Here is a 26,630-nt window from a genome sequence, read left to right on the forward strand (position 1 = left end):
ACATGGAACCAAATGGACCCGTCATTTACGGACCGTACATTTGGTTCCATTATGTACACTCAGCAGGCCCCTTTTCCACCAAAATAACGTTGTTTCTAGAACTGGTTCCGTTCTAGATTCTGAGAACCTTGGTGCTTGGTGAAACCGTCCGGACGGACATTTCTTTTGGTTCCAATTCAGTTCCGAACCAACTTTTAGGCTTCTGAACCAATTCATTTTCAGTGTAAAAATGATCCGAACCAACTGGTTCCAGCCACCCACCCCATCGAAAAGGGGCCTCAGAGTTTTTGGTGGGGTCCTTCAAATAAACAGAAGTTTGGGAACCACTGATTCAGAGTGTGTACATCAGTAATCGACTGATTATAGCAAGCAGGGGTAACTTAATTGGACCCCATGCACTTTTGAGAACCGGCGCACGCACGCACGCATGCACACGCACACACACACACACACACACACACACACACACACACACACACACACACACACACACACACAGCTAGCGGACACAGTGAAGGATGCAACGTCGACGCTCTCAGTCAGTACTCAGTAGGCCTACTAGTGCAGTCAGTCAGTGAGTGGGGGTAGGAGAAGGAACGGGTCGACATCTTTGATGGATTTACGTTCCGTTCGTTTGTAAAGAACACGGAGAATCGCGTTCTTGTGAGTATTACGTATTATTATTATTTACACGGTGTGTGTTTATGTGTGCGTCCCCCCCGCTATACGACCCAACCACAGATATATATGAATAGGGACAGTTTAAATTAAACGTCATCCGAGGTCAGGCTAACCTGGCTAACGTTAGCTCCCCCCCCCCTCCTCCTTCATCATGCAGCATTTGAATATGACTAATATAATGACATGTCGTTGGTTCACTATGTCGTTATTTGTGGGGTTTAAATACATGTTAGTGTTGTGTATTATAAAGTAAAACGTTTGTGAATGAAGCTTACGGTTGCGTGGAACGGGCCACTGTTACACCGTAGTAGGTGACCCGTCGAAATGTGTCGAATAGAATAGATGACTGTTGTAGACGAAGCAGATTTTGGTTATTTTTCGACGATGAATCCAAACCAAAATGGTCTCAATCTGTGCTTTGTTTGTTTATTGGAGTTACTGTAGTTTACAGACCAGTCAAACTCACACGGTTTGATAGCACTGACGATCGTAACGTGTTATATCAGCTTACATTTTACAAACAGTGGAATGTGTAGGCAGTTTACTACTAGGCTATTTAACCGTGATGCTGTGTGGTGTCGGGTCGACTAGGACATTTATGAGGACCATATTTATTTGGCATTTGAGCCACGGACCACCATTTGATGATTATTTTTAACTAAAACTCCTAAAACTTATGTTGTTGTAGAGACAACAGGCCAAACGTTAATGAAAATAACAATTATTCTATTATTATGTTCTATTGTGGAGATTTCTTGTAATGCATTGCAGATACCCAGACATCACAGCGATGCTGCGCTGCTCTTGAGAGCGTAAAATGAAACCATAATGGACCCGTCACCCGTGTAAGATCTAATAAGGGTCCATTTGGTTACCAACTCTCCATCATTTAGCTGGGGGACCACCGGCTGGAAGTTGATCAAGTACAACTTAACTGGTCTAGGATGTTGACCCAGTTTGACAGCTACGGTACGGCAATGTGAAGATAATTGCACCATAGCATCGGGGAGTCTGATACATTTGACGTGTCACCGGTTTCTGTGCAACACCACTATGTCACCGACACCGTTATGGTCGAAAAGCTCCGATCGATTATGACAGACACTGTTCCATATTGTCTGGTCTCACTTTAGGACGGTGCCCGACCGTAGTTTGCGAACTGGATGGGGCAAAATTAAGACAAAGTATATTATACCGGTATTTATTTATCCGCGTATTTAATTAGACAGGTTCGTCACAACGTGTGTTCTCTTTTTTTAAACACATTTCCACGAAGGAAAGAAGGAAGGGGTGCCGTTCTCCGTTCCAGAGGATAGACGGATCCCCACCACTGACTCCGTTATTTTCTCACTACAAACAACAACTGTTAATTGTTGTTGTTGCATATGCAGATCAAAGAACAATAAAGAATAGATGTAGGCTATATGTTAATAACACGGAATCTATATGCACACGTTTTAAAGGCAATGTTGTTGTGTACTACAATATCATGGAATGCATTGCAAATGTGCAACCGAACCCCAATTGACATTTGAGACGAAACAAAGGAGGTGTTGTCGGAGCTGCATGAAATGTGAATGAAAACGTAGGCCTGGCTATTATCTCATGCCATGGAATATCCATAAAATTGACCCGATAACATTTACGATTATATATGTGGCTTCCGATGCTGCACTAGTGGTGTGTGTGTGTATGTCAGGGAATGAAGTGTACAGTACAATACATACAAGGTCTGCTAAAAGGATAAAAACAGAAAAGCCTTTCGGCTTGTTTCCATCTAAAACATTAATGGCAGACAAATATACACAATACTATGCAAAAAACATAATCGAGTGGTTTGGACCACTGGTGGGTCCTTGAGGGGTTTCCAGGTGGTCCCCAACTAAATGATTGAGAGTTGGGTAACCAAATGAAATGAACCCTTACAAATCTGCATTGTAAGGGTCTCATTTACATGAAGTGTACACAATTACAGAATGTAGAATAATTATTTTGATCGACGCTTGCCTGTTATCTTCTTATCCAATAACAAAATATTCTTTAGTTTTGGGTCTGAGAGGCTAAATGTCATCAAATGGTGGTCCGTGGCTCAAATGCAGAATAAATAATGGGCCTTGATATGGAAAAAAAACACTGATATAAACGAGTGGTCACTGGTGACGTAGCTCGTATCAGCTGCTCAGCACCAGAGTAATCTAGTAAGAGAGTAGCGTTGACTCGCATTGAAACAATGGAATGCGGAAGTGCTCATTCTATCTCAATGGGATAGTTCCAGCCATAGGAGCAATGTTTGGAACTATAGCCCATAGGCACTCGCTTTGCGGCGAGATCAAAGCGTGTCGCTACTCTACACTCTGCTCAGCACTATTAAAGTAGGCCTACCAAGCACGACTTTATTCCACCTTCATTATTCAATCGCTATTTGCCAATTAACGTGCACATTGTTTTTTTTCCTTTTCAGTGACATGATTCGATCCACACGGCTGAGTACCAAATTGCCTTCCTACATCAGCAGCAGCAGCGGCACTGTCCAGAGGTAGTCAGTGGAATGACAAACTCTGGTCCCTTTGGGTGACAACACGCTGACAGACAGAGAGAACAATGCACAGGGCTGGAAAATGCTGCATTTGGATCCTCGTGTCCCTCCTTGCCACTCACACCGCAGGGGCCTTCTCGCTGGCTTTGGATGGGAACCGCACGGAAAATGCCACCGCCGCTGTCGTGGCAGATGGCGGATTTGTCCCTGCGGTGTACACTAAAATAAGCCAGATCATCGCCCGGGAGGGGAACTCGGCGCTGATTGATTGCAATGTCACCGGAGACCCGTACCCGGACATACAGTGGTTCAACTCCCACGGAGCCCGGTTGGACACCGAGACGAGTAAGTCTCCTCTCTGTGTCACTTAGTTGAAACCTAAGTATCTCTGGGTCACAGCCAGGCAGCAACAATGCTAGACTCTCATTCTGTGACTCCATTATTTAACAGTTAACACCTACCTATCCAAAAACAGAATGTTGCCCTATTTGCTAGCATTTTAACGACTAAAAGCCATCCCACTGTAATGAGTCAGAAATATCATCATCCAACAGTGTGTTCGGCCAGCCATGTTTCAGTCTGTATTACTTCATCCCTAGACTTGGGGGCGTAACAAATATCACACAAAAGTAGTTAGAAATAGAATAAAACATGGTTACTTGTCACTACCAGTGGTGGAAAAACTACTAAATGTTTGTGTTACAATTACAAGTGAAAGTCTGGAATTAAAACAAACATATCGTTAACTAAGTGTACTTAAAGCACCAAAATGGAAAGTAGTCAAAGCAGAATGTCCCATTCCACAAGTTTTCAAATCTATATACTATGAAAATAGCAGATCTACAAGTTCACAATGCGACACATACACACTAACACACAGATTGTAGATTGGCTATTTTCAAATGGCCGAAATGTGTATATAGCCAGTGGGTAATGTATGTCTTATATAGGTTGTTAATCCGGCAGTTTCTAAATGCTGGGGACCCATACTCGACATAAAACTTTAGGGTACTCAAAATGCCAGGGTTCACATTCTGGCAAGTGGACTATGATATTGGCCTGAATAATCAAAAAGATTTCCTTTGAAATATGTTGGCCTAACAAAGAGAGACAATTTGATAATCGTCCGTTATTTGAGTAGAAACAATTAATAGACAGGATACCACTGATGTGGTTGACTATACCATTTTCCATGAGCATTTCACCTTACTAATTGTATTCTATAGTATGCTGTGTCACTGAGCAGTATGGCTGGGAGGGATTGAGTGTTTTCTTCCTTTTTTTTGGTCATTTTTGTTTTTTCATCTTTCTTTGTTTTCTATAAAAGAAAATGTACATATCATAATGTTTGTGTAGCAATTTATAACCTGTTCACAAAACCTATTTGACAAAAAAAGAAGAAGAAATATGTGGGCCTGTTTGGTCCGCCCTCAGCCCTCCTCTTCCGGCGGGGCGCTTATTTTTTCATTACACTAATCCCCAATGTACACACGTTCTGAATGGCCCTGCCGATAGATTCAGTAGCACAGCTCGGAATCTGTTCTTCTTGAGAGGTTATACAGGTACAACTAGCAGCAGATAAACCAACAAAACGTCACACATTCAATCACACGTGTAACATCCAATGATAACGAATAGGGCGACATTCGAAACTTAGTTAGACTTGGGGTCAGTTTGATTCAAACTGTTCCCGAATACGATTGCTTGGTCCCCGCTGACCATGATTCACATTGGCCTTGATTCTTCCGCACCCTTCCGCACTTCCGTGTACAGTGGTACACTTCATTCAACTGTATTCAATGCTTTCACGTTGCAGCGATCTGTATCCGAGTACACTTCGACATTTCGTTCTTATGCATTTTATGTATCTGCTGAATGACAATAAAGCTATCTATCTATCTCTACTTCAATCGGTCCCGAGACTATACCTCCATGTGGTCCCACTCCCGGGAACGATTGGGTGATCCGCTACGCAGCATTCACACTAACCACATCTGCCTAGTGGTCCCGAGAGAGAACCCAGGACCATAGTGTGAATCTGCCCTTAAATTCGCCCTTACATCCTTAAGTGCTTATTATGTGTCTAGTGGTAGTAGTGCTCATAGTAGGCTATCACTGCTCCAACGGGTCGTCTTCAAACACCATCTGTTCTCTATCACGCTGTGAGGAGATTATAGCTGGAGGGGCTAGTCATGTTCTAGTGGTGATGAGGACTGCAGTGTGGTACTTTGGTTTCATTGACCGTGTTGATTATGGCTCGAGGTTAATAATGGTGTGGGCGAGCGCAATGCAGTGCAGAGTGCCAGCCGGGGAAGAAAATGATTTGATCACAACAAGTAGGGCTGTTAGTATTACAAGATTTAAGTTGACGATAATTGTGACTGACGATTTAATTGTGTTTTTGGCATAGAACAGCAGTGGAACATACTATACAGTACATTTAATTTTGGTTTGCCTTTTAGGATTCGTAATCATAAATTGCACAGGGCAGTTATGACAAATAACTGAAATATACAAAGAAATATTTATTGTTATACTTAAAAATAAACTGATATAGCTGATCTACTAACTTACAAGCATGTAAGCTTGTAGATCTGCTATTTATTACGTTTCTTTTTACATTTTGACGATTATGCAAAATAATTGTGATTATCTCAAATAATTGCGATTATAATATTTGTGACAAGCCTTATCACGATAGGATGCTCACTCAACATCAAACCAAGATGGTTCACACAACAGCTTACACAACATTGGAGTTCTGCTATGGCTGGTTATGTAACTGGAGAAATTGTATAACGCACGCAATAAAATGTACCAATACTCTTGCTTTATGGAACTTGACTCGTTGAATGACTTAACAGTATAGTATACCTAACCACACGTCCTAAAAAAACAAGCTTTCAGTTAAGCCTTATGCTGCTGCGTTAAAATTGGCAGCGACAAAAGCTACGGAACGACCAGCCCCACTGTTGCAGAGTTGCATGAGACTCGCTGTCTCACAGCAACGAGAGAGAGAAAAATATAAAGGAAACTATAAAGACTTGATGATGACTATAAAGAGGGAATGGGAGTGGAAGGTGAAACAAAAACATAATGATTGACGCTTTACTGTGTGATTTTTAAGCCCTGAAAAAAGTTGAAGGAGAAGCCAGCTCAACTTCATTTTGTAGCTTGTTGTAGTGGCCCTGAAAAGGTGCAGGCAACTGGCGTCAGTTTGTGTCTTTGTGACGCTGGCTTCCATTATATAAACTAGAGCGGTGCCCGTTGGTCACTGGCCTACTTGGAACGATGCAAGAACATATTTGTGATATTAGAACAGGCCAGGTCCATATATGGGGCCTGGGCAGAGGCCTTTTGTTTTGCGGTTCTGGTCTGGACAACCGTGGGTCCGACCGACTCGACACGGGGCACTGCACTCCCTGTGGGGGGTGTGGAACGTGTGCGTCGAATTTGAAGTCGGTGGGGCGAACAGTTCTCAAATTACGTGGATTACAGACGTGCACACTGTACACACAGATACATCTCATACTGCTTTTCAAGCAGCATTTATACTGGTATCAATAATTGGTACCCCGCAACCACCCACTGTAAAACCATATTAATTCATAGCCCACTGTGTAAATCTGCTAGGTTTTCCACAGATTATCTTTTGCTTTACTTTGTTGTGATACCTGCAGGCTGTGAGCTGAGCCAGTTTGATCTGGCCTGCTGAAACCTGCCATCAAGCCAGAGAAGCTCCACAGTTATTATTATAACTAACTGACGGTGCAAGCACCTACCGCCTACTCACAGCTCACACCCGCACACAACCGCATAGATCATCGCAGTCCCGCCCCCTTTCAGAATGACGAGGGCACCAGGAAATAATTCCCCATTCATTTTTGAGTGGTACAACCACTCACTCCAAAGAACAGCTATGTCCCTATGGGGCCTATGTCCCTATGTTTAGAGTATTAAAGTATTAAAAGGATAGAGACTGAACCGGAGCGATGCCCCCCCCCCCCCGCTAATCATTTCAGTGGAAGTTTTGAAGCACCCGGAAGAATCGATTTGGTGTCCAAAATCCGGAAGTGCAAACGAGCGCTCAATGTTAAAGCCCAGATGCACGGGGTTTCCTCGTCATAACTCCATGGGTCAGGCTGCAGTTCGCAGTCTTACCACTAGGGCCGAGCACCTCGACATTGGAGAGCTTCACTGGGGGCTTGGTACCAACATGCTTAGAGTACCTGTTACACCACTCACTTTAGACCGGTCTGATTTTCCCCATACATAGATGTTTCTAAAAGTATTTATTTAAAGTTATTTAAGCCTCTGACAAAGCCAACAGCCGAGTTGACAAATCATGACAATATACATATTCATTTGCTTAAATGTATTTAAATAAATACTTTTAGAAAAGTCTATGGGAAAAATGAATGGGGAATTATTTCCTGGTGCCCTTGTCGCCCTGAAAGGGATAGCCCAGTACCTTTTAGTTTAGACAGAACAGTGAGCCATTTTGTTTGCTTATTTTGGAATGTGTATCTGTGCCGTGGCCACAATAAGCAGACGTTCACTCACTAATGTGGACAGTCTGCACTCCGCACACAGCTGTACAAACTGTGCTAGTGTCAACCTGCCATGGCACGCACACACACTCTGGTCTGGTGGTGCATCATGTGACTAATTCCTCTTGGAATTAGTCTCTGGTGAGTTTTGTTTAGGAAAGCTTTGTGTTTAACATATTATGAAATTTGGGTAACAAGTGTTACACAAAAGTAGTGAAAATAGCAGATCTACAGTACAAACTCACAGAGCGTCACAACCAATGTGAGCTTTTAGATCGTCTGTTTTCACTATTTCAAAATGTAAAAAAATAATATTTAAAAAAAGGAACTGTTTTGGACATGCAAGGTTTCCACCAAACAGCGACAATATTGAAGGTTTGCTGAATAATCAGAGCGGTATATTGTATCTCAAAGTGGTCTTGTAGTTGTAATATGGCAGTTGGCTATTTTACCTCACCATTCCTCGCCAACACATTTGGGTACACTTTCCCTCTTTTGTTCAGTGGACCTCCCCGTACAGACAGTCCACTGCTTGGTGCTTGCAGAGCCACTTAACCTGTTTAAATATTAAACGCTGCAGGAAGGATGAACAAGGTCACTGTGCTCTGTGTTCCTCTGTTTAAAACTCCCATGTCCTTATAATGTCCTCAAATGGTGACGCTAAATGGGGGCAGTTGAATGAATATAGCTTGTTTTTAACAAAAAACTACGCTGTCTGGGAACAGAAAGCAGAGGGAGAAATATTTTCATAAACCCTAATCTTAGACTAAACTGTAATGGATTTTGTTAGATGGCATTCATTCCGGGTCGGGTGTTCTCTTCTTCTCACAGGTTGCGGAAGAGCTAAATTTTTTTTTTTTAATTTCTTTTAGCGAAAATGTGTGCATCAAATCTTTGCTTCTGGGGGTCCCGCTGACAAATACCCTATTGGCCTGAATATAAGACTATGTATTTTTCCCCCATGGAAATAAATAGCCTACCCTTTACGACATTTTTAGAATCCTCGGGTCTTAATAGTTCAACAACATTAATCTCAAAGATCTCCAACAAGTGTACATTTAAGAGTTAACAGTTGTCGGAATCAGCAGGCAGGTTCAGCTCATACTTTAGGTGAGACACCCTTCAATAGAACCACTCAATGGATTATACGTTGCACCTTGGCTTCCAGGCCTTTTCATGTAACAGCTGTGAGGCAAAAACATAATCCATTTCTATGAAGTTGTCACATTCCATAAATAAACAGAGTTATGACGCGTGTGTGCAATAGCACAGCGTAAGCAGGTTTATCAGAATAGCTGAACACACAAAAATGGCAGCGTACTAACATTGGTCTGTTTCCCCTGCAGTCACATACGCTTACTTTGGCAGAGATTAAAATAGGGTGCTTTATAGTTAAGGGACGCAATAAAACAATGACCTGACCTCTGCATCCACAGGATGCACTACTGTACTCGGCATGTACAGTAATGTCATTGAAGTGGGACTCATAAAATGTCCCTGGGACTGATCTAAAAGACCATCCCTGCATCCCGGGACTCATTACATTGAAAACCTATTTACATCACTGCTTTGGTAGTGCTGGCGAATTAATCCAATCCGAATTAATGAAGTTCTTTAAAAGGCAGATGACAAATCTTTAGTGGATTGCAAAGTTCAAATTTGACACATTGATCGACATGGCTAATTTAAGTAATTTTAAGACTAGGGTGAATGGATAATGGTACTCATTTGGGCTGGTGACTAGACTTAAAGGTGAATAATAATATGTTCTGGTACTCATGTCTTCCATCTCTGTGTTTTTCATTTGGGCTGGTGACTAGACTTAAAGGTGAATGATAAAGGTTCTGGTGCTCATGTCTTCCATCTCTGTGTTTTTCATTTGGGCTGGTGACTAGACTTAAAGGTGAATGATAAAGGTTCTGGTACTCATGTCTTCCATCTCTGTGTTTTTCATTTGGGCTGGTGACTAGACTTAAATGTGAATGATAAAGGTTCTGGTGCTCATGTCTTCCATCTCTGTGTTTTTCTCAGAGGGGAATGGATAATATGTTCTGGTACTCATGTCTTCCATCTCTGTGTTTTTCATTTGGGCTGGTGACTAGACTTAAAGGTGAATGATAAAGGTTCTGGTACTCATGTCTTCCATCTCTGTGTTTTTCTCAGATGACAAGTGGTGGCTGCTGGAGAACGGCATGCTCAACATCACCGACATCGAGTTCGCCGACCGCGGCAAGTACACGTGCATGGCCACCAACGTGCACGGCAGCTCCAACTGCACAGTGACGCTGCGCGTGGTCTTCCTGAAGGGCGACATGGGCATCTACTACGTGGTGGTGTGCCTCATCACCTTCACCATCATCATGGCGCTCAACATAACGCGCCTCTGCATGATGAGCAGCCACCTGAAGAAGACGGAGAAGGCCATCCAAGACTTCTTCCGCACCGAGGGCGCCGAGAAGCTGCAGAAGGCCTTCGAGATCGCCAAGCGCATCCCCATCATTACGTCGGCCAAGACGCTGGAGCTGGCCAAGGTCACGCAGTTCAAGACCATGGAGTTTGCGCGCTACATCGAGGAGCTGGCGCGCAGCATCCCGCTGCCGCCGCTCATCATGAACTGCCGCACGCTCATGGAAGAGATCCTGGAGGTGGTGGGCGTGGAGGAGATGAGGCACACCTTCGTGAGGCACATCCCCGAGGGCCACCTGGAGGTGGCGTGCATCGGCAGGATGGCCAGCATCCAGGGAGCCGGGGACGTCTTCACGATCCTGCAGGAGAGGGAGAGGGAGAGGGAGCAGCGCGAGAGGGAGAACCGCAGCGAGTCGCCCGCGGCCGATTCGGATAACTCGTCGCTGCACGAGCAGCCCCAGCACATCGCCATCCAGGTGTCAGTGCACCTCCCGCTGGCCGTCGGCGAGTACAGCGGCATTGATGCCCCATCTCAGCTAGAGGCTGGGCCTTCCTCCCCTCCACCCATGGCCACGCTCCATCTCCAGGAGGAACCCATGCTGAAAGAAGAAGAGGAGGAGGAGGAGGAGGAGAAGAAGGTGGAGGAGGAGGAGGAGAAGGTGGTGGAGGAGGAGGAGAAGAAGGAGGAGGAGGAGAAGGAGGAGGAGCAAGAGGAGCAAGAGGAAGGACAAGCTTCCAAACAGGTGGAGCCAGAGGAGCCGGAGGCGACCAACAAACTTCCCCCTTGCCAGGTCATATACGAGAGCCATGTGTAACGAACAAAACAATCGAGACTACAATCACGACTACCAACCCTGGAACGACGGTCAATCGTCCTGCTATGCATTTCTTTTGTCGGGGGAAAATACAAAATAACGGTCAAGAACCTAATCTTTATTATGCTTTAAAAATATAATTTAACCGGTATTAAACTCTTTCTGAATGGAGCAGTCTCCTGTTACAGTAGCTAATAAATCTGCCGTTCTCATACTTTCATCTTTGAATGTACTGTTGAAAGAGGGAAATCACCATCATATTAATGTAAAACGCAAAGAATTGTAAAATGGGCCCTTTTATCCTTTGCTATTTTACATAACACAGACTATTAGTGAGTTACTTCACACTTTTCCTTTACTACTTTTGCCAGTTTAGTGTTTGTTTTGTTTCTTACAGTCCTAGGGTTTATACCAGGGGTTCTCAACGTTTTTGACTGGGGACCCCCGAAAATACTTTGGCCTTGTCTCCCGACCACCGCCCCGCCCCCCTCCACCCCCAATACAAATTGGCTGCTACAATAACCTTATAATAGAGACAGAAAATGCATCATAAATACTGAAACCAGATATAATCATTAAGGAAGGTTTATGCATGCACTATGTGTACTGTATGTAAACTCTAAATGTCCATTTTCCAGCCATTCAGTTGCAAAAATAATAATAATTTTGTGACACCCCCCCCCCCAAGGGGTCCAGGTTGAGAACCCCTGGTTTATACAATCAGTTATCTGCCTCAACCTGGTCTTTATTCCATTTCTGGACAATGAAAGCCACGTCACTTTGTTGTTCCCTCAACAGTTCCCATTCAACTGCTGTTACTACCAACCCATCCGCTCTTATTGTAAAAGTATCTGCTTAATACCTTAAAAAAAGATGCATGCTGGACTGGGGGGAAAATAAATTAAGCCTGATTTGAAAGTAGATGGTCCATGATCATGTCATGATTGTATGACCTACCTATATACAAAAATCTTAACAAACCAGGTAAATCTATGTATGTATTTGGGTCAGATGATAGTAACCTTCACCTTTATTATGGCATATGTTAGCCACCGTTGCTCACATTTATTTACCATTTACTTATTTTGAGAGTATTATTATTATATTGTGACCCATTGTGGTGTAATTCCGAACCATGCACAGCTAATTTCATTTTCTTATCTTATTCAGCCTATTGTGTTCTTTTGGACCACGTTATTATATTCCTCTATGAAAGATGTCCCTGTACTTTTCTACATCCCGTCCAGGCTGGGAGACGAACACCAGTTGCCTACCAAACGCTGTCAAATTTAACCTGTGGCTGTTTTGTGTACCAGGCAGCTACTGTGGCAGGTAACCACCATCCATCATTTGCCAGCGCAGCTCGATTCTACAAGTGATTGGTAAAAAAAAATACAAAGAAGTGAATTTGGGGATGTACCAGTCGTTATGGTCAAGTGAATTGAAAAGGCTACATCTCCTTCCTTGATGATGTCCTCATTTTTCACGTTTCCTGTGTTAATAATTCCCTTGAAAGCCTGATCTACTTGCTTTTGCAGAGGCAGTAAGTATACCATGCATTCTGCTGCATGTGTCGGGAGAGATGTATTTCACGCTAGTCGTAAAGACTATTAAGGACTTAATATTTTTTTTCCCTCTTCCTCTGCTTGGCTAACCAGTCCAGTCTGTCATGGGGGGGAGATAGCCCTGGTCCAGTGCTTACAGCGCTGTAAGCACTGGACCAGGGTTAGGGGGAGAGAGATAGAGAGAGAGAGAAACTGGACATTGTTCTGCTTTACATGGTGCCTCTTTTTGTAGTGGAATAAAAACAAACTGCTGTGTAACCATGGTTTCCACTGCTGTTAATCGTAAAAATGACTGTGTGTGTGTGTGTGTGTGTGTGTGTGAATGTCATATTATCAGTGTGCTTGCTTGTACATCACTATCACTCTATAAGTCTATATACATACTGCAAACAAATAGCAAAAATAGCCCATCATGGACTAAAGTTTCCACGACTGATTTTAGTCTTTTGGATTCCACAGAAGCCAGCATGTCTTCAATTTACAATTTACAATTTAGGCATTTAGCAGACGCTCTTAATCCAGAGCGACTTACAATAATCAGGAACAAAAGCATGGGAATACATCACAAAAGCATTTATCATAAAACATGCGTAAGCTAAGAAAGTAACAGTGGAATATCTATATTATGAGACTATACATATAAGCTATATATATACTACTATGCTATACAGTACATATGTACTATGGCGTGCTATGACTATATACAATGCAATTATAGTGCCGTCTACATAACATGCTATCTAAGTACAGAAATGCTATCTAAGGGGGTAGGGTAAGTGCTATGGGCCATGATGGAGTCTAAAAAGGTGGGTTTTCAGACTACGGCGGAAGATTGGGAGTGATGCTGCAGTTCTGACTGCAATGGGAAGTGCATTCTATGGAAGCATGTTGTGCAGCGGATATAGCCTAGATCAGGGGTGCCCACGTGTAGTCCCACAGCGGATATAGCCTAGATAAGGGGTGCCCACATGTAGTCCCACACAGCAGATATAGCCTAGAGCAGGGGTGCCCACATGTAGTCCCACACTTTTTTTTACTCTAGTTACTTTCAAAATGACCAGCTCGACAAGATCTACCCGCCCCCAAAAATATTATCCCATTGCTGAAAATAGTTTAGGGGGCTTTTGAATTGCGGTGCTGGCGTTGCATAAGAAAAACGCACTTGGAAATGGAATGGGGGAAATGGAATTGGTAGGTTTTGTCTTTCTAATGCTACTGATGTTTGTGCGCAACACTCTTGAAAACAAAGTATTGCATTGTGGGTTTGAGCTGACGGCCCTTTTTGATGTCAATCAAGTCCCCTTTAATTCAAGTGGCAGATGCTTTTTTTTTTGTAATATTTAAATTGGAAATTTTTAGGGCTTGTCATGTGGTCTACCTAGGAGGGGGCTGTTTCACGTTACCCACTATTGAAAATGTATGCGTAATGTCCAAAAAAGGGCCACCGGGTTGAGAAACCTTTGCCATCAAGAATGCCTTCCCGGATCTGTCGCATGGTTCTCTGCACAAAACCTTAATTCCTACTGTAGTGGGGGTAGGCTAAGTGTACAATTATGTTTTGTAATTATTATTTTTTAACTTAGATTTCAATCCAGCAATGTAGAAATAAAAGTAAAAGTCCAGAATTAAACATTCAAATTGCCTAAAGTATTACCTAAAGTAATGACATTTTTAAATACTCCAAAGTAAAAGTTCCTAATAAATTGTACTAAGTATAGTACTTGAGTAAATGTAATTGGTTACTTTATACAACTGCATTTCTGCTCAGATATAAATGTGAAACAAACCAAGACATCATATTGCACACACTTCTTTCAAAATGCAAATATTTTATTTTAGATCGGTCATGCGTGTAATCCTTTCACCTAGGGTACGCAGCAAAACTGCAGGAGCATAAGATGAAATTACAGTTTTAAGACGTAAATAATTAGCAGTACTTCCATCTTGTCATTCTAAATCTATGCCAAAACATGTATATATAATATATATATATAAAAAAAACTTTAGAAGCAGTGATCAGCTTCACTGAAAGAATGACAGACATTCAGATGTGCAGACATGCGTGGGAGGGCGTCAACATTAACTCTGTCCTGCTCTGCTTATAGAGAATAGCCTCATCTTATAACGTTACTCAGGCTTAATGATGTCATTTTTCCGTAGAGAGAAAATTCCATGTCAGATTTCCATTTTTGAATCTGGATTGTGTGGTTTCGTCCATGTTTTTTTTATGTATTACAGAAATCATAGGGCTCCTACAAAGTGCTTTAGTTTCTTCACAAACTAGGACACCAGAACTCCTGCTCCGCCTTTAGACCCGCCGCCTTCGCTGTCCTTCGCTGATTGGCTCTGCGCCTCATTGTCACCTTCTCCCACCAATCGGATGTTGTAGCGTTCCCTGTACTCTGTGAGTTCCCTCCCTTTCGACTGCATCTGTGTGTTGAGGGTCTCTATAATTTTTGAGATCTGTGAACAGAAGGAAAGAGTGAGATTTTCATTCATTTTAGTTAGATCAGTGAGACTCAATTAGTCAGACTGAACATCACACTACCCTAGGTGCTGGCTGGCTTAGCCCAGAGCCATAGAGTAAGACAGTTACAAAAATGGGGCCACTTCATGGGGCCAGTCCAATGGCGGCTCTCCTACATAGACTTCTATTGAGAATGGGGACAACAAATAGGGACAAGTACTGGACCGGAAGTAGGCAGGACCCAGGCAACAGCCCAGCTTTGATGATCTTAAATCCCTTTATTTTAGATTGTTTTGTAGTAATCGTACAACATAAACATTACAGAGACTTTAGTTGTCACTGTACAAATTACAATACTGTACAAAATCTGTCTTGGAAGAGCATGGACTAATCTAATATACGGCAACCTTCCCCATGTTTCTTCACTAGTCTGATCCAGAAGAACACAGTTTTCCGGTCACTGCTACAGAGCTGACAATGAGGTTATATCTTCCCTTCTCTGAAATCCTGCCTCAAAGATCCTGTATTTTCTTTCTTCTTTTTTTTGCATCGCAATACATTATTTACCAAATCAATTTAAAGTGTCACCAGTTTGGATCGATTTGATAAATCGCTACATGCCTACTTTCAAGTGATAAACGGATAACCTTGTATTTTTGGAACACTTTTTACCTGTTCTTTATTGTTTTCCAATGCCGGTAGCACTTCTTTTACTGTTCGCTCTACCAGAACTCCCCCGACCAGCCGAAAGCACTTCCTAGATGAATCCACGTCTTTCAAGGTGTCAATTACTAAACTGGATCGATAGGAAAAAGTTGCAGAAAGAAAGTGGTTCTGAAAAAGAAGGCAGTAGGTCTACAACTCTACACAGATTTCTGGGGATCATAACTTGCAAATCAGCTGGCAAGTATTTCAAAGCGTCATACTATGGTGAATGACGGTGACAAAGCATTATTTGTCATGAGTTGAGCTAGTCTAGAATCAATGCATGGGTATAATTAAGCAATAACTCAAAACTCAAACTTAAGTGTTGCCGATGCCGCTGCAACATTTATGAAGCACTGCCAGTCTCAGGTGTGCATTTTCAGTGCTAAAACTCCCCTAGTCCCGAAACCGTCCTGGCTGAAATTAATTTAAGTCCCAAATTGATATTTTATAGTCCTCGGAACGTAGGAACCCACTTAGTCTGGACTCTGGAGCCCTGCTCTACACCGAAAATATCTAGCTCACAAATTGTGTGCTTGTCACAATACGTTGTGTGCTTGTAGTTCTTCACTGAATGTTCCCCGCCGGGTTGCACTATTATGACATGTGCAGCAAAGGGATGCTAGGGGGTCATGCTTGATGGGACAGAGATGAGGGCGACGGTGTGGTTACTCCCACCAACCTGTGCTCGTTGATTTCCATCTCAAACTCTGCAGCTTTAGAGGCCATACCACGCTGTTCCTGACGCATCCTCTGGAATGATGCCACGACCTGACACACACACACACACACACACACACACACACAAAAACCCTTCATACTTCATCGACCAGGGTCCCCTGCAGGAGTCTATACTTGCCCCCCTCAGGCCCTTCCTTTTTACGCTCTACACCAAATCTCTTCAGCAAAAATAGCCTATCTAATGCAATGCGCTGTGAGTTGTAGATCTGTTATTGTCACCGAAGGTTCGTATTACAACGTGCCCAGAATAAATTAGGAACACGAGGATTCGTGTATCTAAGTGACTGCATTATGCATTATCATTACTGACTGAATGTTGTCATTATTATTCTCATCCCAAGCCCCAACAAACAGTTATTCAACTACTGACAAACTAGATTTAAAAATGTCAATCAAGCATGTCCTTACATAGCTCTGGCCCCTCTCGGAACCCTCCATAAAGCTTTTCTGAAATGTTGATGTCGCTTTATTGTAGGGTCCCTGTTCATAACTATATTTTCGTATGGGAATTTTGGAACGCGGACATAAATATGCTCACTAACATCGTATCTGCGGCGTTTGACGGCCTTTTTTAGTTTAAGTTATTCTGAATTTGTGAACTATAAGTACCAAACCGCTGCGAATATCTCCTGTGGCGCGGAAGCGTTAAGTATTTTTTTGTTTGACCGATTTGGTCGCTTTATTTCTTCTTGTTTGTTTACCGTTTATTGTACCGCCTCCCGGTGTGCGGTTGGCTTGTGCGGCTACGTCCCTGCCTCTGATCTGCTCTGTCATAGCTATAGCGCCACTAGCTAGCCAGATAGGCGGTACAATGAGGTGTCAATAAACAAGGAAGGAAGAGAAGAATCAAAGCGACCAAATCGGTCAAACAAAGAGTAAAAATACTTAACGGCTTCCGTGCCACAGGAGATATTCGCAGCGGCATGTATAGGTACTTATACTTCACATATTCAGAAGCCCTCACACGAAAAAATGTCGTCAAAGAGCGCAGACAGGCCATAAACACGTTGTTTATGTCCGCGTACCAGGTGGCAGGATACTGCTGGAACAGGACCCCATGGTCTGTCGTCAAAAATGTCAGAAACTTCAGTACCATTGGGTTCTGCTTGGAGGGCTACTCTGGTCCATAAAGTGCATTAGTCTCTAGTCTATGGACCAGAGCTAGTCCTTACACTCAAATATATCGAAATAAAATTAATAATAATAATGGTTCAACTAAAACATTCCTTTAAACAATGACCTAATTTTGATTTATTTTTGTCATTTACATTTTCGCCTAGCTTTGTTTAGATCAAGAAAGACTATCGAGTCTGAGTAACTTTTACTTTCCTATCAAGTAAAAGTCAGACTCGATCAAGTACATCCAAGGCAAATTTTTCGCCCATGATGACATGCCCAAAATTGGGGACGCCAATATGGGGGTGGCTGCAGTGCTCACTGCTGTCCTGTGTGGTGGTCACACACACTGTCTGTGACTGCCTGGGTGGGTGGCTGGCTGCACCCTGCCTGCACCCCACCACAACGATGTTAGCATGATGGTACCGTTAAGTTAGCTTTGTGGCTAGCTGGAATCCAGCCTCTCATTGGCGACCGTTGTGGTCGCCCTGAAACGGCCGAAACGCAACGACGCTGACCCATGAGGCGAGCAGACGGCCACGGAGGGGACAGTACCTGCTCGGCGGACGCTCCGGAGAGTCCGGACAGTTTCCCGGCACCATTGTTGCTGGATTTGCTAACCGTGCTGCTGCTGTTGGCTGCCATCTTGGAAGGGTGTTGCTGGAGACTAGTGGTGGGGGGGCTAAGGACCCTGGCAGGCAGACAGAAGAAGTCCCGAGCTGCCCGTTGACATCGCCTAACATTAAATCATGCAAAAATAAATGCCTGCCGAAATAGCAGGTTGTTGTTGTTTTTTTCCCTTCCCTTTCAATCATTAAACCGGGACTTGCTTATAATTGGTACAGTACTACAAACTCACTAACTTCAAGAGAGTTCAGAGTACAGGAAAGCTCCACACCAATGCTCGCTCTCACTCTCAGGTGTGCTTTGGGAACGCATTCAAAACATTCCGTCTGTCATTCAGCCTCCTGGAGGAATATATCTGGCTCGCAGCACAGGTATGTCAGTAAGGAATAAGGACACCTAAGGGCACAGATCTCTATTCTCTATCATCTATGGATCCATCATCATCCATGGATCTACAGATTATATACACACGAGACACGACACGGGGTAGCCAGGCGTTTTGAGCTCTCGAACCCACAGTCACAGACCCTGATAATGTGTCTGTTATTCACCTGTTCTAATCTCAATCTCTGGTTAAACAATCTACTGTACACATTGCCCATTTTAGTGTTCAATCAATCACAAAGTACTGAACTCAATCTGATGTCTTATATATCTGTCTGACTGCTGTGAATCAATATTGATTTATGTTATTGTTTCAGTAAAACACTTCACCCACCTTTTCAAAGCGATGTTACTCTAGTATTTATTAATTATTTTCAATGTTATAAATAATAACATAATTATACATTTTGAGTTTCAACATATATAACAGTCAACAGGCTGTAACTGCTGCTCTGTAGACCATGAAGTACAATCATTTTGTTATCTCTGAGGTCCCTTTTTCCACTGGGGTTGAACTGGTAAACATTGTTATAATCATAATCCATGGGGACAACAAGGTTTCCAGTTTGATCCCAGGCTCCTGCAGAGTAATTGTGTCCTTGAGCAAGACTCTGAACCCCTATTTTGCTCCGACTCCTGACGTGCACTGCAGATGGTGCCTTGCATGGTTTCCCCTGTCTGTCTTGGGTGTATGAATGGGTGAATGTAATGCACTGTATGTAAAGTGCTTTGGATAAAAAGCGCTATATAAATGCACCATTTAAGCCTACCATTTCTGTACCCCAGAATGTCCACCTCGTCTCACCCGGTGGCCGCAGTATGTCAGGTGACAGTCACTCCAGACAAAGAGGCCAACTACTCAGCCTGCCAGCTCCTGGTGGAGCGAGCCAAGGACAGTGGGGCCAGCATGGTCTTCCTGCCAGAGGCCTTTGACTACATTGGATCCAGCCGAGAGGAGACCCTGTCACTGTCCGAGAGTCTGACTGGAGACACAATCTCACGATACACTCAGCTGGCCAGGTAGGCTACAATAGAAGTAAGTAAGTAAGTGTAAACCTTGCCGAGTCTACACCGTACACTGAGCTGGTCGTTGAAATAGAGCTGGGTGATAATAATAATAATATTCATTATTGACAATGTTTTATATGAGACTAGATTTTTGGCACGTAGTGACGCGGTGTGAGTTGTATATGAGCTTGAACATTTTAGAAAAATCTTTAACAATTTAGATTTTTTTTAACACAAATATTCTCTTATGGGGGTCCCTGACTCACAACACTTTCAGATGGGGGAGGACAAATTCATATGAATTTGCGGGTCCTTGGCACGTAAAAGTTTGAGAACTACTGATTTAGAAGGCATTTGTAGAATCGGCCTCAGGTCTGAATGGGTTAATAATATTGACAGTATTGTGGCTGTTGTTCAATATCAATCAATGTTATGTGATGTCCGTCTGGCCCCCAGGAAGCTTGGGGTGTGGCTGTCTCTGGGAGGATTTCACGAGCGAGGTCATGAGTGGGAGTCTGACAGGCGAATCTACAACAGCCACATTATCGTTAATGATCGAGGTATTGACAATGCAGTAGTCTAGTCTAAACGGATGCTTGATCTCTCCCTCCCTCAAATACTGATATAATACACATACTGTAAACTGCATGCTCTCAGAACAAAATCTACTAAAAATGTACATGTATAACACCCAGGAATCGAAACCTGGTCTCCCATTTGGAAAGCTATCCTAAAGGGGAATTCCCCCTTGGTCAGGGGATATATTAGGCTTTGGTTATCAGGCAGAGGCTCAGAGCCACACTGACTCACCTCCTTTGTTACCTCCCCCCACCGGTGATGCGTCATTACTGTGAGAGGGTTATCTAATAGTCCAATAAACAGGCTGTACACTTAAATCATGGAATCACAAGATCCGGCATTTTAATGATTGCCCATACTTATCCCAAATTGAATGGTCATGTGATATGCATATGAACAGCAAAGACATATATGAAAGCACATACGACCTGTTACATCACGAATCAGATTCGATCATATCAGTCCGTTGATCGGGGCGCCCCTTGAAGCACAGGCCAGAGGGTTGTCTGTCCTGGAGAATTCTGACGTGTCTCTACTTTTTCAGACACTATATAGGAATCTTTCTGTCTCTTGCTTGAGCACAGCTCGGGGGCACACTCTTATGAGTAATGGTAACTGCTTAAAGGGTCTACTTTCCCCCATCACCGGGAAACTCGATCTGGGTCACGGCACCAATGTAACACCCAGGGATCTAACCTGAGTTTTTCATGTGTGACAGTGCTTCATTAGACCCTTTGGTGTGGTTGTTAATGTCTTAGCTTTGTATTTAGGGTTTCTTCCTGGACAGTCAAACGTGCCAATGCACAACACTCATTGTATTAATTATTATTCCCACAGGCGATATAGTATCGGTGTACAGGAAGACACATTTGTTTGACGTGGAGCTGCCAGGAAGGGGCGTGTCGCTCAAAGAGAGTGCCTTCACCATCCCTGGACCTTGCCTCGTGCCTCCTGTCCAAACTCCTATTGGCAAGGTCTCACTCCATTCATTTCATATTAAGAGCACTGTGCTCATAATGTGACTCAGGCTGTAAAGAGCTAGGCTGACTGACTTATCCACCTAAAAAAAAACATATGGTTGAGCGGAGTACCTCAGGGCTCTATTCTACTGTACTTTACGTTTTCAGTTATTGTGGGGAAATCTTTAGCTGAAAATAGCCAATTTTCAACAGGTCGTGCCTGCGAGCTTAGGATACTCATGTTTATTAGGTGATGTAATGGTGATGTAAAACAAACGGTACCAACACAACCACACAAGCCATTAACAATAAAGAGCCAATATGACGTAATGAGTTACAAAATGACATAAGTTTAACCTTCATTGTCAGTGGCGTTTATTAAACAAACATTGAACTAAAGACAAACATTAAACCTGTATATAGGAGGGGCTAGCTCCTCAACAAAAGGGTATGGTTGAGGGAACCGCAAGTATTGTAAAGGGGTATTGTATTTAATGTGGGAATGTCACAAAGTCAACATAATAACAGGATGTTTGATAAAGCACACAGACTATAGCCGCTACACAATGCCATTAGGATGTGCTAATGATAACTCATAGATTTATAGTAAATGTGCATTTTTCTATACAAACATTTATACGATAGCTCTGAAGATCCATGTTGTCTTATGTTAGAATGTGTAACCTAATATACCCTGAAGAAGGCAACTTGTTGCCGAAACGTTGAAAAAAGAAAAAAAAAGTATGGCATTGTGACTACGAGCTGTGCGGCCTCTTTCCTCTCTCAGTCAAAGTTTTATCTCCTGCAGTCAGCACCTCCCCACTACTGGTGTGCACTCCTACCTTTTTGTTTGTAGGATGTGTAACCTGCAATTAAGATGAACCCGGTGTTCCTATTTTGGGGCATATAGGTGAACATTTTCAAAATCCTTTGAACATTGAACAAGATTTTCCAAAGTAGCAAAAACAGCCAATGTACAGTACAAGCTCGCTACATGTCACGACACACGTTCGTTTGTAGACTTTTTGTCAATCCATCTGTTGTTCATTCGTGTCCATCATGGTCTTTGTCCTGATCAAACTCTAGGTCGGACTGGGTATCTGCTATGACCTGAGATTCCCTGAGCTTTCATTGGCTCTGCAGAGGCAGGGGGCGGAGATCCTGACCTATCCATCAGCCTTCACTGTGGCAACAGGAGCTGCACATTGGGAGGTGAGTTCAACCCGTTTAGACCTGAGGCAGAAAACTTGCTATATAAGTGGTTCTCAAACATCGCATTCTCATCACAGGTGTTACTCCGCGCGCGGGCCATCGAGACCCAGTGCTTCGTGCTGGCGGCTGCGCAGGTGGGCCGGCACCACGAGAAGCGCTCGTCATACGGACACGCGTTGGCGGTGGACCCCTGGGGGTCTGTGCTGGGCGACTGCGGAGGGGAAGAGGCGGGCACGATGGCCCTGGTGGAAATCGACCTGGACAAACTGCGAGACACCAGGAGGAACATGCCCGTCCAGACGCACCGCAGAGACACTGGCTTCTACCACGGCCTGGAGGAGCACACCTGAGCTAAAACATTTTGACTGTGCACAATATGCATCGGTAGTTCTCAAACCTTTTTGTGCCAAGGACCCACAAATTGATATATAGAGCAGATCAGTAGAGGGCGCTAAGTCCACGGGTTCATGTACTTTTTGATATACCGTAATCCCCATAGGGGGATTTTAGATCGCCTCATATAAGAACTGTGATTGGAAAATAAACAAATCATCCTGGCAGTTTCACTCATAATGGATATGAAGAATCAACTGACTGAGAGAAAACGCTAATGTTACTGCTGCTGAATTTGTTAAAATTTTGCTAGAAACAGACTGTATCAAATAAGTGACTGACTGTCGTAAACGACACCTCCCCGACAATATTGCCAAGACAATTTGGACCACAATTCTTTTTCGATTTTAAGATGACCCCATGTTATTCTCGATAGAGACTTCCGTGAACCAGGGGATGGGCGAGTGACGTCAGGACTTCGGCACTCTATATTTGGTCATGGTCACCCATCTGAAAGTGTTTTGAGCCAGGAACCCTCAGAACAAGTAAAGATTTGTGCACACATCTACAAGCTCATAGATAGCGTGACAAGTTCATAGTGTGACGCACTATAACTATAACTTGAACTGTATATCTGCTATTCTATTTTTTTAGTAGCCGAAGTATTCAAACATTGTCAAAGTTGTTCATATGATTGTGAGTTTGTGATGCTGTATTACCTACTGGAGGACCCACACTCCAGTAGGTGTGTGCACGTGTGCGCGCACACACACACACACACACACACACACACACACACACACACACACACACACACACACACACACACACACACACACACACACACAGGTACACAAGAGAGACACTGGATGAGGAAGTTTATGCATGCAATTTTGCATAAAGATCTGGACAATGTTGGTGATACTGGATCAATGATTAAGCTTAAGGTGTACTGTACCTATAGTTACTAGGATGGGAAACAACTGATTTTTATTCCTGCTTCTAGTACAAATATGAATCCACAAACGGTGTATGCAGGGTTTCATTTTGCTGAGCATGTATCTGAATTTGATAAACCCCTTTCTGTTCATTTTTTAAATCACTGGTGGGGAAATGTTTCATCCCTGCTTCTGATCACATTAAATCAAATACATGCATTTCCTCTTCCTAATGCAATGAAATATAGACTTGACTGACATGTGAAGTAAAACAGAAATGGAAAAATGTGTTTAAAATAGTTTTGTGAGGCAGGTTGTGTGTGTGTCTGCTGTTTGAGTGTCACAGTTGTTTTAAATTGTTGATTATAAATGAATTCATCTAATTTAATTTGTAGATCTACTACTGTGGCAGAAAGCCTATCTGAAGACTGATGTATTGATTTATTGAGGTACACAAAGAAGGGGTAGGACCCGATAAGGTTTTAACTAAACTTCTTCCTATTAAATTAAGGATTATATATCTTGGTTTTATTTATTATTATTTTAAATCTAGTACATCCTTTATTTCCTTTGCCTGTTCATTTATGTTTTAATATGTTTGGAATAAATAAATGAAAGATCAAGGAAGGGGCTGTGAGAGCTATCAATCTTGTTGCTAATAATAACCAGTAGATGGTGCTGTCAGCATTGTAGAATTGGTATTTTGTAGAATTGGAGTTTTAGAAATCACAAGACAGTCAAATATCAAGGCAAAACATTCCTTTGAGAATCGGTTTACTCACCAATCTCTGTGAAGCTTAATGGATATGTGGTCAGTTTGATGGATTAATAAACACTCAGAAGTACCCATTGAATTGTACTGATTCCTTTTTTAACAAATTGCACACAAAAAATAAAAAATCTATTTCACAGTTGATCAAATTCGAAATAATTAATGCAGGCCTATTCATTTATTATTATTTATTTTTACCCCCAATACAAAATTATAAATGTAATGAAAAAGAGAATGAAATAGAAGTACTGTAGGCCTACATCTTTTGCAGTTGTCAACCACTTATTCAGATTCCAAACATGTCTCATGCAGGCTAATGCAAACATGAGTGACATCATGGGATGGATGGGTGATTGAACAGTTTTTGGTAAATCACGACCCTAACGCGTCCATTTGGTTTCCATTTGTACACTCTTATTTTACAATATAAGTTGAGCTCCCAGAGATAGAAATGCCATTATGGGGGTCTGTAGGCCTACTGTCATGTAGCCTATAATTTCATGTCAAAATGGGGGTCCTTGTTTTTTTTTTTTGAGAGTCCCTGACCCTGGCATATCTTTTCACAGTTTTTAAACTTTTTTCAATTAGGCATAGGCTACCGTGTGTATGTGTGTGTGTGTGTGTGTGTGTGTGTGTGTGTGTGTGTGTGCGTGTGTGTGTGTGTGGGTGTGTGTGTTTGTGTGCGTTTGTGTGCGTGTGTGTGTGTGTTTGTGAGAGAGTGAGGGGGGGGTCTGTAAGAGACCGGAAGTGAACGTCACTGACACAGGAATGAAGAAACACACACACCATGATGATGATGATGGGGAGAATGTTAAACATGTTACTGTAGTGTAGGACTAGGGAGGAACAATCTGGGTCTCTGAACTCGGGGAAAAGGATGAATCGTGGTGGTGTGCGGGCAGGAATCGAGGCTTTGGGAAGGTAGGTTTAACGCGATCATCTCTGGCTGCTACAACAATAAAATGATGTTCATGATGTGTTTTCAAGGCCATTCTCTCAGCTTCTCGTCAAATAACGAGAACTGAACTCACAGGTTGATGACGATCGCTGAGTACAAAAAACAAAAAAAACACCTTCCCTTTTTGGACGTATTTATAATTTGTTCTGCTTTATATTATTATAGCACCCGGGAGATAGATAGGGCGTTTTGTTGAGATGTTTTCTGGGCCCGGAGGGTCGCTATTAAAGTAGTGTGCTCACTGTGCTGATCTGGTCAGAATGTATGTGGAGAACTGATGCTTTTCTTTTGGTGGAGCTGCATCAAATGGAATCAGGCCCACATGCAGCTAGGCAGCTGCAGCCCAGAGAAGAAGTGTAAAACCCTCTCAACAACATGCATGCAAATTGAAATATGACCACTGTCTGTTTTTGCATCAGCATCTGGCTGCTTAATTCATCACCCATGCAGTCCAGATGGAAATAATCTGTCTACATTATCAGACAACAGTTGGGTGGTTCAGCATTGGCACATCACTGACTGAAGTCAGAAATACATGCTTTCATTTAAATGTATTAATTTGTATTAGCCTTTAGCGTAGTTGTAATGCTGGTATTGTTGTCATTATAATTATGTTTTGGGTAGTATGTATGGCTGAAGTGAGTCATACGCTCACTGTCACAAGTGCATTTAGGTTGCTGCTCAAAGTTGCATAAGTTATCTGCTGCTGCTAATACAAATGCAGCCTTGTATAACATCTCGGAGAACAATCATGGCCTCAGTGGTACAGTAGAAAGACTCTTCTCTTAATATTTGTGCACTAAAATTACAAGGAAGAAAAGCACTTGGTCAGAAACTTGTGCAGTAACTCAGAAAGCTATGATCATTTTAACAACAAGTTTACTAACCCTATAAGTTAGTAAACTAGATATAGTTCAAGGCACTATGATTTATTTTATGATATGTAGTAACTTAGTAAGAATGACTGTAGCTGTGTGGGTTAATTCTGTTAATTACTGTGTTAATTCTGTTAATAATTACTGCCTGGGCCCATTATTTTGTGTACATTCATCCACTTGTGGTGAGGTTTGATTTATGTCATATCTTTTAAGAGAAACAATTTGGACTAGCTTATTTTCTTCTTTAGACTTCAAAGCACATTGTGTTGTGTTAATTGTTGACTACACCTTTGTTTCATTACAAAGGAGTTTCATTGCAAAAATAATAGATTCACAATGTATAAAACTAAATGTGAGTTATTGTGAAATGAAACGCACAACCACTGCCTGTAAGATTATT

The 26,630-nt window shown here is 42.6% G+C and overlaps 4 protein-coding genes across 8 annotated transcripts in view; 3 read left to right on the forward strand and 1 right to left on the reverse strand.

Annotated features, from left to right (window-relative positions):
* The first annotated feature begins 556 nt into the window (after positions 1–556).
* On the forward strand, positions 557–12,842 carry mfap3l (microfibril associated protein 3 like). Its single transcript, XM_083789233.1, has 3 exons — positions 557–663; positions 3,143–3,562; positions 9,931–12,842. Exons 2-3 carry the CDS (start codon positions 3,283–3,285, stop codon positions 10,986–10,988), a joined length of 1,338 nt encoding a protein of 445 aa, XP_083645359.1. The 5' UTR covers positions 557–663; positions 3,143–3,282; the 3' UTR covers positions 10,989–12,842.
* Positions 12,843–14,336: 1,494 nt separating this feature from the next.
* Positions 14,337–18,322, reverse strand: pfdn2 (prefoldin subunit 2). Its single transcript, XM_083788637.1, has 4 exons — positions 18,138–18,322; positions 16,408–16,496; positions 15,693–15,816; positions 14,337–15,016 (listed from the first exon to the last, which is right to left on the reverse strand). The coding sequence occupies exons 1-4, from the start codon at positions 18,225–18,227 to the stop codon at positions 14,834–14,836; spliced, it is 486 nt and encodes a 161-aa protein (XP_083644763.1). The 5' UTR covers positions 18,228–18,322; the 3' UTR covers positions 14,337–14,833.
* Positions 18,323–18,457: 135 nt separating this feature from the next.
* On the forward strand, positions 18,458–23,556 carry nit1 (nitrilase 1). 2 transcript variants are annotated; one of them, XM_083788635.1, is made up of 6 exons: positions 18,458–18,580; positions 19,380–19,613; positions 20,058–20,161; positions 21,018–21,154; positions 22,226–22,351; positions 22,429–23,556. In XM_083788635.1, the coding sequence occupies exons 1-6, from the start codon at positions 18,483–18,485 to the stop codon at positions 22,699–22,701; spliced, it is 972 nt and encodes a 323-aa protein (XP_083644761.1). In that variant the 5' UTR covers positions 18,458–18,482; the 3' UTR covers positions 22,702–23,556. The 2 variants fall into 2 exon arrangements, with proteins under 2 accessions (XP_083644761.1, XP_083644762.1); XM_083788636.1 differs by having other exon boundaries at positions 22,283–22,351.
* A 1,632-nt stretch (positions 23,557–25,188) lies between these two features.
* clcn3 (chloride channel 3) overlaps positions 25,189–26,630 on the forward strand; it is a 69,147-nt gene continuing 67,705 nt past the window's right edge. For 3 of the 4 annotated variants that reach the window (XM_083789071.1, XM_083789074.1, XM_083789075.1), the window contains exon 1: positions 25,195–25,315. The gene's annotated coding sequence lies outside the window, so the exon portion shown is untranslated. Of the gene's footprint in view, positions 25,316–26,630 lie in introns of all 4 variants that reach the window. The other variant, XM_083789073.1, reaches the window with a different exon arrangement.

The sequence above is a fragment of the Protomyctophum parallelum genome (genome assembly GCF_964188405.1).
Source record: "Protomyctophum parallelum genome assembly, chromosome: 18".
Classification (NCBI taxonomy): domain Eukaryota; kingdom Metazoa; phylum Chordata; class Actinopteri; order Myctophiformes; family Myctophidae; genus Protomyctophum; species Protomyctophum parallelum.